The sequence below is a fragment of the Maniola hyperantus genome, chromosome 12 (genome assembly GCF_902806685.2).
Source record: "Maniola hyperantus chromosome 12, iAphHyp1.2, whole genome shotgun sequence".
NCBI classification, from domain to species: Eukaryota; Metazoa; Arthropoda; class Insecta; order Lepidoptera; family Nymphalidae; genus Maniola; species Maniola hyperantus.
Genome location: NC_048547.1, coordinates 6,052,926 through 6,065,313, shown reverse-complemented (window position 1 = coordinate 6,065,313; position 12,388 = coordinate 6,052,926). Strand labels below are relative to the sequence as shown.

Here is a 12,388-nt window from a genome sequence, read left to right as displayed (position 1 = left end):
GTTTAAATTTAAATTTAATAGGTATAAATAGTAAAATATATATCCGCTCTCTGCGTCTGGGGACAGTAGGTAAAGAAAATAAAACTAGAAAACCTAAAAATGATAAAGTAGGTACCTTGGTATTTATGCTATTGTAGAAAAAATTGTTGCTGTTAACTTAAGCGGTTATATAAATACCAGAGAATGTCCGCGACTTTGTCCGCGTCCGCGGATTTAGGTTTTTAAAATCCCGTGGGAAATCTTTGATTTTCCAGGATAAAAAATAGCCTATGTCCATTGTCCGTCCCCGGGATGCAAGCTATCTCTCTACCAAATTTCGTCAAAATTGGTTGAACGGATGGGCCGTGAAAGGCTAGCAGCCAGACAGATAGACAGACACACTTTTGCATTTATAATATTAGTATAGATTAGTATGGATTAATAGAAAGAAAACATATGGGAACCCGGAACCCCCCTCAAAAAGAATTTCTGTAATTGAATGTCTAATTATTATTCAATATTTGGTTTTGGGTCAACGTTTTATACGAAATACCTACCACAGGATTGTAACTCATTTCGTCTACGAGCTAGAGACCTGTGTCACGCGGACGGACAGAACTGACCGACAGCAGAGTGACATTAATAGGGCTCCGTTTTTACCCTTTGGGTACGGAACCTTGAAAAGTGATCGCCTGCCTGTGACGTTCAAATGCCGATAACGTCGTCATACGTACTCGTACCACCTATCATAACGCGAGGAATCTTTGATAAGTTATCAGTAAGTATGCCTTTTTCCGCGTGCATTATCCGCGCTCAGGGTACATTACCTTTGTGTTTTTTACCGTCTAATACCAGTTTTATTGAAATAATTTGTTACAAAAATATGTAGTGGTAAAAATGGTGGCAACTTAACGACTTGTGTGCGACATGGCCCACTGTAGTGTATTATTTATTTTGTTTGTGTTGAACTTTATACACAGCGGTTACAGCGAAGGTAATTAAAATCTTGCCACATTTATTCAATCAGTTTTGAACATTTCCATACCTAATAGTGGGTACCCATATTCGCTTGATTAGTTTTATGTTTGGTGTGTTTTGTATTGCTAAAAATCTTGATGGTAGGAAGTTTAATAATTTCGTATCGTTTTTCCTGCATAGGTACCTATTTCCATACCTAGGTATTCCATAGACAAAAATACGAATGTGTTAAATTATACTAGAAACTAGCTAATCCAGCTTCGCTTGGGTGAAATTTGTTTAGTTACGGTATATATAAACATAATATATTATAGCTATGATACTTCTGGCTTTCTAATGGCGAAGGAATTATTATTAAAATCGGTTCAGTAGTTTATCGATTACAAACAAACCATAAAAATATTTCCTCTTTATTATTAGGAAGGTCCTAAATGTTAAATGTTCTCCTCGTTAAATGTTCTGAATGATAAAATAATGAAACCCGTATTGAATTGAACTGCGAAGAACCATTTTTTTGACGAAATAAAATTACTAGCATCGTAGACTAATCCGTTTCCGCAATCCTCTAAATGATTATATCGATCTTCGTCCTTAATATCTTTAAACGGCAGTCTAAAATTGACTTTATCTTATCATTGACCACAAAAATAGACATTCATCAATGTAAAATGTCTAACCTTGATTTTCCAATTCTGTGGTTTATTGATTTACTAGCTGATGCGTCCCAATTTCACTTGTGTAGAATTTGAGAAATTCCAACGGGATTCCTAAAAAAACTAAATCCAAGTCGGGGGAAAAAAGTCTGTCAAAAAACATTATGAGGAACTCGTTGAACTGATGAAAGCTGTTCCCGCCGTCAGAACTCGAAAGAAGCCGATCTTCGTTGCCTACAAAGAGTAAACATTTTTTGTTAGCTTGTTTTAATAATTTTTCATTATTATCATCCAGAAGTAACGGGGGTCTAATTCTAGCCGAGCGAAACCGAGCGTTTCAGCTTTTCATTTATTCATTTCATTACTTATTTTTATAAATTCTCATTTCAGAAAAGTGTTATTCCTACTGCGTGGGTGAACAGTACGAGTGTATCAATGGAAAGTGCTACTGCACTAACGGCTACATACCGGACTACCATCACTCGACTTGCGTGAAATGTCCAGGTACCTTAAACTTATAAAATCTTCTTTGAAAAAAAAAACCAGTGGGCAAACAAATAACAGCATGCCTAGCATCCATGTTTTTTTTTAAATTCCATCACAAGTTATCCCCTGACTGCGATCTCATCTGGTGGTAATTGATGATGTAGTTTAAGATGAAAGCGAGCTAAATTGGAAGGAGTATGGTAGTTTTTACTAAACCCATACTCATTGGATTCTACACGGCATGGTACCGTCAAGCTAAATCGCTTTGCGGCAAGGCTTGCCGGTAAGGTGGTAGTTAGAGTTACCACGCTAGTTAGCCACGGCTGTGGCCACCTATCAGCTAGACCCGAATAATTTGGAAATGGGAAAATTCGTAAATTAAATGTGGTAAAAAAAAATTGTGAAGGCTTGTGGACACAACGCGCGTCGGCTGTCGTTGGCTCGGAGGATATATGTCCAACGCTACCCGTTCTCCTGGAATTTGTAATAGGTTCCTACCAGGTAGGTAGGTCTTATAGCACACGTAAGGGGAAAAATCCGCAAACCGTGAATTTGTGGATACATCACAAAAAACATATTAAAATGTGTTCATGAACAAATAATTAGTATTTTTAACTTTCAAAGTAAGCTTACCTACTGCACCAAGTGGGGTATCATATGAAAGGGCTTTACCTGTATATTCTAAAATAGATTTTTATTAATTTTTATGCATAATAGCTTTTGATTTATAGTGCAAAATATGGAAAAATACGTCTGTAGTAGGTACGGAACCCTCTACGATTTTTTATTACAGGTTAAGCTTGCGCTTGACGACAACTGTGCCTTAGTGAAAGCAATGATGGAGGGTCTAAGTTGGAGCTGCTTGCCTAGATGATGCCTATTCATGTTATAGGCAAGCGCGTATTCTGTACCTATATTTTGCAAAATAACTGCGTACGGCGAGACATGCAATGAGATGCAATGTGACAGATTTCATACGCACGTCGTGTGTGCCCAATCTTTTTTCACCTGATATCTAACAAAGCCTTATTAGTTATTTACCTACCTTATGTAATTTTATATTGCTAGGTAAACAATAATATGAGCCGTTATGATGTTTCTAACTGATAAGATAAAAATATGATAGACGTTTAAAAATATAAGCAGGTGTAGTACCCGACAGGTTGAGATGGCAATTAGGATATGAGGTGGGGGGACGCCCTGCACACCCGCACGTCAACCGCGCTCGCTCGCATCGCGAGGGGTGTGCGGGGCGTTCCCTCCCCAATTGTCATCTCGACCTGTCGCGTTCTATAGGTAGTTTGCAAGTTTCTTTCTTTGTTAGCGCCCGTAGATCTTCTAGAACTTTACATAAATATTTGTAAGTAAATTGTTTCTCGGACGACTCGAAGAAGAGTACGAGTTTTGACTCGTTTAATTAAAGATGTTACTGATAATAACCGGGACCAACAGTGACATCCTCGTAATGTACATGGAAGTGGCATTCCGAACCAGTGGTTGTGTCTGTCTAAAAGAAACAATATGACGACTACTCTTACGACCTAAATCAATCGGAGTGTGGGCCTCGAGGCTGAGCCTCTTTGCCCGGGCAGTCCTCACAGATAGCGCTTTGCTAAAAAACAGCGATGGCGACAGGGGCCCAAGGCTAAACGGGGGTACGGGCCTCGAGGTGTAGCCTCCTTACCGAAGTAGGGCGCGGAGTACCTAATCGTGCTACCCAGGTGTTGCTCTTGTAGCCGGAATTTGGTCGACTGGGTTCCGCCATCTAGGATTGGGGCCCATGGCTAGTAGTAAACAGAAACATGGCGACCTTTACCTCGCGAGCTTCTGAGGCCACCACAGGTACCTAAACCCAACGCAGGCATCAGTAGGCATCAGTGGCGACGAACAGGACGACGCAAGGTATTGACGACACCACCGGATTTGACACTTCACGGAGAGATATTACAATAAGGTCTACGCCATAGAAACACGAGACCTTGGTCTTCCAGGCCAAAACTATGTAGTAGGATCCAGGTAGCAATGTGCTACCTGAGAGGAAATGCCCGGCCAAGGAGGCCCGCACCCCGATTGACTTAGGTCGATCGAGAAGACCAGTCATCATCATGAAACTGGTAGGGTGAGAATTGTCGATAGATAGCGCTACTGGTATTCATAGGGGCGTTGCGCGGCTCATTATATAGCGATAATTCCATTTATGTAGAAACGGCGCACGCAGGCTATACCCGTGGCAGGACCTGCACTTTTCAATGCCTTGGAGAACGGTGCCGGACGCAGCGCCCGCAGCGGTGTCCGCGCGTACCTACTCTACGGCGAGCCAATCTGAACGTCTTATAGAATAACAACCTGGCTGTGTATATGCAGTATATGGTTACACTTCTTATGCGCTTCTCCATACAAACGTATTATTCTATTATTTGTTGTTCTAGATATGAAACTGAGCCAGATATCGATTTATCTCCCAACCTTAGGTAATTTAGTTCCTGACAGAATCAGTAACCACTGTTTATTTGAACTTGCAGGGTTGGGAGAGAAATGTTTTGGGCCATGCTGTGGCGCACTTGACAACGAGACGCTGCAGTGCTGGCACGGTGTCTGTCAATCATGTTATGGATCTCATGGGAATTGGATATGCAGGTTAACCCTTTCACTCTTCTAAGGACATTTAGGAATGCTTTATGTTAACACGTGGCAGGCGCGGGCCTTGCCACACAGTTTATGCTTCACCGTGCCGTGTCCGTGCACGGGCGTCACACGGTGAAGCATGAACATGCTTTATATAAAATGTTCGTGATGTTTTGGATCCGTGCCTCGTCCGCGCCTCGTACGTGGCACGGCTCGTGCCCGCGATCTGTTGGCATAAATCATCCCTTATACTATACCGCATCGGCGTCGTGGCCAGATCGTAGAGTTGTCCATTTCATAAAGCACGTGACTATTCATGAAATGGTCAAGATATACTTACCAGAATTTAAAAAATATGATAATTTAAAAAAATATATGTTTTGGACACTAATCACTACCCATATTGTAAATGCAAAAGTGTGTGTGTTTGTTTGTTTTTCCTTTAATCAAGTCGCAACGGAGCAACGGATTGGGGTAATTTTTCGCCCATGCAACGGGTAGGTAGAGTTAAAGACCTGAAGAGTGATAATATGTAGACTACTTTTTATAGAGTTCCCACGGGATTTTTACAAACCTAAATCCACGCGGGGGAAGTTACGGGCTAAAGATAATATAAATAGTCGAAACTAGTCGAAAGCGTCCATCAATTCCATAGTATATAAATTGTACAGGAGCCTCCTAGTTATTCTGAGTAAAGACTTCTCTGATCTGTGATATTTTCTTTGATTACAGTGATTCAATGGAGCAAATGTTACTGGTATCGGGTTCTCAAATAGTAATGGCGGTTGCCCTCGTCCTTGGGATAGTCGCCACGTTTACGTTGCTGTACAAACTTTGCGCAGTCTCTCAGTTAAGGTAGGTACTTATGTAACGCGTAAAATTTAACTCCTCACGCGCCATTGTAACTTTTTGTGTCAAAGTAAAAATAAAACCGGCCAAGTGCCAGTCAGACTCGCACATCGAGCGTTCCTTGCCACAGTCGTATTTTTTCTACATTTTGCACGATAAATTAAAAACTATTATGCATAAAAATAAATATAAATCTGTTTTAGAATGTACGGGTAAAGCCCTTTCTATATATTGGTATAGTAATCGAACTTAAAATTGAAAATAATAATTATTTGTTCATGATCATATTTTACTAATTATTTTTATGATATATAACCACAAATTCACGGTTTTCGGATTTTTTTCCTTTACTTGTGCCTACCTGCCAAATTTCATAATTCTAGCTCAACGGGAAGTACCCTATAGGTTTCTTGACAGATAGACAAACAGACAACGAAGTGATTCTATAAGGGTTCCTTTTTTCCCTTTGAGGTACGGAACCCTTAAAAAGTACGATTTTAGTCCTTATTTTAAAGGTGAACCGTACTTTGACATGACAGTTGAGTTAAAGTGGCGCGTGAGGAGTCTTTTTTTACGGACTATACCTACTTTATAAGGGTTTAGTACCCAAGGGTGCCAAAAGGACCCTATCACTAAGCCTCCGCTGCCCGTCTGCTCGTCCGTTGTCTGTCACCGGCTGTATCTCGTGAACCATAATAGGTAGAGAGTTGAAATTTTCACAGAATGGTTATTGCTATTGCCGCTATAACAACAAGTAGTAAAAATTTCAAAATTGCCACCATAAAAAATTCATGAAATTCAAAAGTATGTCTTGTATGATGTGTGTGCGAGTGTGACTTGCAGACAGACAGACGGATAGACGAACAGCTGTGGAGGCTGAGTAATAGGTTCCCATTGGCACCCTTCGGTACGGAACCCTAAAAAAGTAAAAACTCTGTAAACGTAATGTTTCTCCAATTACAATTGTCAAAGTAAGAGATTTCAACCAGTTAGTTTTATCATGGGTAGTTGCTTACCACAGATTATTATTATTAAAAAATGTTTGTAATTTGTAAACAAGCATCAAGAAAAAAATCATCTTTTTGGTACTGTTATGTGGCAAGTTGCATGTTGCATACATTCGTTGCTTATTTTTTCAGGCCACTGGATACTTCTACTGAAGGTCGGTTATCCATCGGGAGTCTGCAAATTTACGTAAATGAACGCCTCAGAGATGCACCACCAAAGTAAGTAGCAACGTAATCCATATTCGTTATACTGGATGAATAACAGAAGATTTTTTTTTAAATAATTCTTAATGTATTACTTGAAAAATCCTATGGGAGCTCTTTAGACTTTCGTGTGTAAAAAAAAGTCTTATGTTCATACCCAGGATGCAAACCATCCTACGGGAAGAATGAAGTTATCTCTGTGCTAAATGAAAATGAAAAAATATTTATTTAACAAAACAGTTTTGTCAAATATAAACATTTTCTAATAGATGATGTCCACTACTTTGTCTACGTGGGTTTAGATTTTTTTTTAATCCCGTGTGAACTCTTTGATTTTTCGGTAGCCTCTGTCCATCCTCGGGATGCAAGCTATCTCTGTGGCAAATTTCGTCAAGGACAGACGGACATAATTTCGCATTTATAATAATAGATGGTGCCCGCGAGTAATATTATGGAAATTTTACGTAAATAAGCGCCAGTCCATGGTAGCCAGAATTGACAGGCATAACGGCGGTTACGCACTCAGCCGATCCGAGTTCATGAAAATACGTTCCTTTTTGTTTTGTATGGGAGTTTATGACATATGTCGTAGAAAATCGCTGGTATTCTCACGGATGACGGATAGATATATTCGAATAACGGAAGTGCAGTGCGTAATCCTGTGTGCCATTTCATCCTGTGCCAAGTGGGTGCAAGAACTCATTTTAGATTAAATTAATTATTAAGTACTTCTTATTATCTACTAACTACTATCTACTAACCATTAATTTTAAGTTTGTTTGTACCTTAGGTATAAGATGAATAAACTAGTTTTCTTTCTTTCTTCTTTCTAATCGCCGTAACGCCGCATAACTGAGTCGGTTTCTGGCTTCTGCGGTAGTGGAGCAGTGTGGGACTCGGGAGGGGTGTGAATCATGATGACGTGACGCGAGAGCTCAGTGATTCGTCAACTTGTGACAACTGTCACCCTAGCCCGCACCGCTCCAATACCACAGGAGCCTCTTCAGTTATGCGCTATACCTACTTTTAGTTTAAGACCTTTATCTTGTTTTGTTTATATACGTAACTTTGTTTGTAGGTATTCTTCGGCAGCGCCATCTGGATCATCGATATATCCAGCAACAGTTTACCTTAACGCTGGATTTGTAAGTTACCTATATTTTAATTTTTATTTCATCAACATCATCAACCCATCGTCAGCTCACTACGGAGCACGGGTCTTCTCTCAGAAAGAAGGGATGGGCCATAGTCTACCACACTTGTCAAATGCAGATTGGCAGACTTCACATACCATTGAGAACGGAATGAAATCGAACTCCGGACCGCTTTGTTAGGACCCACCCAGCTAATGCCCGACATGCGTTGCGATTGCGGTCAACAATTGACCATCAGAAATTGTACAATAGTACTCAATTTAAATATAGTCCGTACAAAATTACTTCTATTTAACTCTATAGGTCAACTGTCATGTCAAAAGTATTGTTCATCTTTAAAATAAGGGCTAAAATCGTACTTTTGACATCGAAACATAAGTTAGAAAGTTAAAATGGCTCGTGAGAATTCTTTTTTAACGCCTTATAAAAGATTTGACTTTGAATTTGAATGTCTTTTGACATTAGTTGGTTTGACATTAGTAGTTTGACATTATCGTTGCTTCACTGAGTGATATTAAAATAATTTTTCATAAAAAAACATCCAATGTGTTAAAATAAAATGTCAAATGAACTCGGTGGCTATCAATCAGTGTTGGTTACTGAGTTTGGTTGTACATCGTCACCGCCCGTATAATATTCACCCGAAGTTTCGCTGAGATTTCTTCGAAATCAAAATCAATCCCCTTCTGGACTAGGTCTTACAGTAGCCGGCAAGAAATATTGTACATCGACCTTTAGAATGAGATTTCAGCTTTGTAGAACTGATACCTATGTGACGTTTTGTCGGTCTCGACGTACAATATTTTCTGCCACGTACTGTAGCTTACGTACGTACTTAGCACAAATCGGTTACATTTTATTCAGAATCGGTTACATTTTATTCAGAACGAAAGAACTAGTCTGTTATATTTGTTTTTACAGGTACACGACAACAGTCTACCCCCGCCACTGTACACTCCCGAGCAAAAAAACGAAAATGAACCAAATACTACATCTACAGCTGCTGTTCATATGTGAACGTGTGAACGTTGAAGACTGGATGTAATATTGTGATAATTTGATAAAATTACAAGTAAAATTATACGCGGTGAAATTTTAGTGGTTCTAGAGCCGACTACACTTGTTTTGAGAAACTAAGCCCTTTTTTATTTGGATAAAAATAATATCTTGACTGCTGCTGTGATAGCTGTGATAGCCTAGTAGTTAGGAAGGCCGCCTTCTAATTGGAGGTCGGGGGTCGATCCCAGGCACACACCTCTAACTTTTCGGAGTTATGTGCGTTTTAATTAATTAAATATCACCTGCTTTAACGGTGAAGGAAAACATCGTGAAGAAACCTGCATGCCTGATAGTTCTCAATAATGTTCGCAAAGGTGTGTGAAGTCTACCAATCCGCACATGGTCAGGATGGTAGACTATGTCCAAGTGCCTGCTCACTCCGAGAGGAGATCCGTTCTCTGTAGTGAGCCGGTGATGTGTTGATCATGATGATGAATAACTTGACACAAACTCGTCATTGTTAAAAAATATGTTAGTAGTAGGCGGCGAATACGATCGCCACCGGCCACGTGACAACTGCGCTGTCCTGAGACAGAGCGACGCGGCCGGATACCTACCACTAAGGTTCACGAATTTTTTCTCGATTCAATTTTTTTATTTTAATATTAAAAGGATTTAAGATTTTTTTTTATTTATTTAATAAAGAATATTAGGCACGTTAAACGACTAATATTCCCCTTTCTTCTCCAACTAAGCGTAAAGCTTGTGCTAGGAGTAGGTACGACAATAGTGCAACGGGCGGGGTTTGAACCGTCGACCTTTCGGTTTTCAGTCCACTCCTTTACCCGTTGAGCTATTGAGGCTCTAGATTCACTCAGCCACGACATTTCACCCTGTATTTTTGGAACTTGTACTAAATGTGAATACAAATAAAATCACAGATATCTGTGGATTTGTACTAGATGAAATCGTAAAATATAGAAGTTATGGATATATGTACAATCTTTGAGGACACTAGTAGGTACATAATAAATTATTTTTATTGAAAACTAGCTGATGCCCTCGACTTCGTTCGCTTGGAATTAGGTTTTCAAAAATCCCATGGGAACTTGGCAATTTTTTTAATTTTTCTCACGGTAAGAACCGGGTAAAGTACGGGGGTACTTCAAGGAATATTATGAAAAAAGAAAGGTTCAGCTGTTCTCGAGATTTGCGATCAGCAACACATTCATATATAGAAGATGTTACAAAAAAGTTAAAGCCATTACCTTAAACAAATGACTGTGCAATGTGGCTAATTCTGTTGTACACAACCTATAAGTTAAATTGATAGTCTAAATCTAGTACTATGCTTTTCCGCAGGAGCATTATGAAGGGGACAGCAATATAGTTAAACCTTTTTGTTTAGCTTAGCGATTGTGTACAATAGAATAGGGCACATTATCTGCTTGCAAGGAATGAGCACGTTTCCATTGACTAGTACGGCAATCAATAAGGCAAGGATATGAACTGAGAAAGGCCGCGCCGCCGTCGTCGTCGCCGACATAATATACATCCTACTCTATGACTTTGGCGATTAGATAGCCGCGTCTTATAATTTCATACACTCTTGCCCCCATTATTTGCATTACCGTCGGTATGATGGCTATTGAATAAACGCTGGCATAACAGTTAGACATGATTCTTTGCACAAACAAACGAGGGAGAAGAGGTGCTATAGTAACATAAAAATTACTTCAATAGCCATGTGAATATTGTTATTTTTTACCTGTATTTACGTGACATGTTTTTTAATAAAATATTTTTTTCATATTTTGCTATTTTTGTTTTCACTTTATGAATATTGCCATCAGAAGAAGTAAGGCGTGTCTGCTGATACCTATTTAAGTACAATAATGGAAATACCAAATGGATTTAAGATATTTGGCATCATAAAAAATGTACCTACCTATCTGGTTAGTAACTACCTAAAGCATCCATTCCTGATTTATTTTACATCCTGTGCAATTGAAGGTACCTATGGATTGTGTCCTAGACAGAATCCTACCGTTAAAAAGTCTTCTATCTAAATAATATTTTTTAAATCGTACTCTTGTGCTATGAGTCCATGACCATTTTACCTTTTACCATTAAGAGCATTAGTGACTCGGAATCAGCATAACTTATTTTAAATTAAAAAAACCTTAAAACCAAGATAAAAACCCCCGCTACTTTGATAATGTTACCCGTTTCTACTGTACTGACACCTGGACAAGGCCAAAGAGTATATAATCACACAAGGCTATCTTGGCGCGTGGCGAAAATCGGAACTAACGTTGCCGTCAAGCTCAGAATACATACCTTTAGAAGTAGCCCTATTGTGACACTTACTGTTAGAACGAGATAGCTAAATGCATTTAAGCTCTTATTAAAACGTGACAAAATGATTATGTTTTGTCCTTATCACCGTGGCCACTTTTTTTGTTTTGCCAAAATTTTTACAAAAAAAATAAAAACCAACTATTATACAGGATAGTACTATACAAGAGTTAATATAGTTTCACAATAATACTTTTTGGTGCCGGTGCCAATTATTAGCTTTAGCTGCGCGAATCGTCTGGACTTCATATTTTTTGAGACTCTACAATGGCACCTCATTGGCACCGACCCCAAAAAATTTTATTATGGAACTATATTAACTTTTGTATTACATAATATATTCGGTAATAAATTAAATTATTTTTTAATTTTTAGTGTTTGTGTATTGAGGTCGCTTTTTATTTTTTTTGTAAAAAAATTATTTAACAATTTTAAGTGGCCCCATGGTATTAAAATATGCTATACCTGGTTAAAAATCTTCTGTTTACTAAGCTATTACACTGATAGGAGTTCTATTATCTATCTTCGAAGCTGTTCATCAGATATTCACCAAATTTAAGTGGAACCAACTTTAAAGTATACCCTTTCAAACAAAAAGAATTTTTAAAATCGGTCCAGGTGTCTGTACGTGTACGTGAGATTTTGGAAAAAAACGTGAGGTTATGTTGACTCAAGTATTGTAAATAAATAAATGATTCGTTTTGTTGTTTTTGTTTTTGAAGTTATTGTGCAATGGTGGGTTGTAGTATACTAAGCTACAATAGCCGAAGCGAACGTAAAATAGACGGAATAACATTTCACAAGTAAGTACCTCTGCTTGAGCGAGAGGGACTGACGGGGCCACACTAGTTGCATATCTGGTATATCTGTGCCGTCAAGTGTCCCCTTTGTTCTTGTTTGAATATTCCACAAAGATGTCTGTGGAATATTCTAAGCCTTTGTTCTCCAACAGCGCCCCCCTGTCAATGTCACTCAAGTGCCAAGAGAGCCTTGTCGCACTGTAGCTTTAAGTCATCTTTAAGTAAGTCTAAGGTCTAAAGTCTAAATATCGTTTTAAAGAGTTGGCAGCACTGTTTGTCATTTTAAGTATGACAAA

General features: G+C 38.8%; 1 protein-coding gene and 1 long non-coding RNA gene across 2 annotated transcripts in view; both read left to right on the top strand.

The window, feature by feature from the left end:
- LOC138403084 (uncharacterized) overlaps positions 1–10,746 on the top strand; it is a 356,408-nt gene extending 345,662 nt beyond the window's left edge. The window contains exon 2 of the long non-coding RNA XR_011237369.1: positions 10,126–10,746. This is a non-coding gene — a long non-coding RNA (uncharacterized lncRNA). The remainder of the gene's footprint in view (positions 1–10,125) is intronic.
- LOC117987299 (uncharacterized) lies at positions 742–10,746 on the top strand. Its single transcript, XM_034974276.2, has 7 exons — positions 742–973; positions 2,001–2,114; positions 4,619–4,733; positions 5,454–5,576; positions 6,710–6,796; positions 7,860–7,926; positions 8,857–10,746. Exons 1-7 carry the CDS (start codon positions 907–909, stop codon positions 8,950–8,952), a joined length of 669 nt encoding a protein of 222 aa, XP_034830167.1. The 5' UTR covers positions 742–906; the 3' UTR covers positions 8,953–10,746.
- Positions 10,747–12,388: the final 1,642 nt, after the last annotated feature.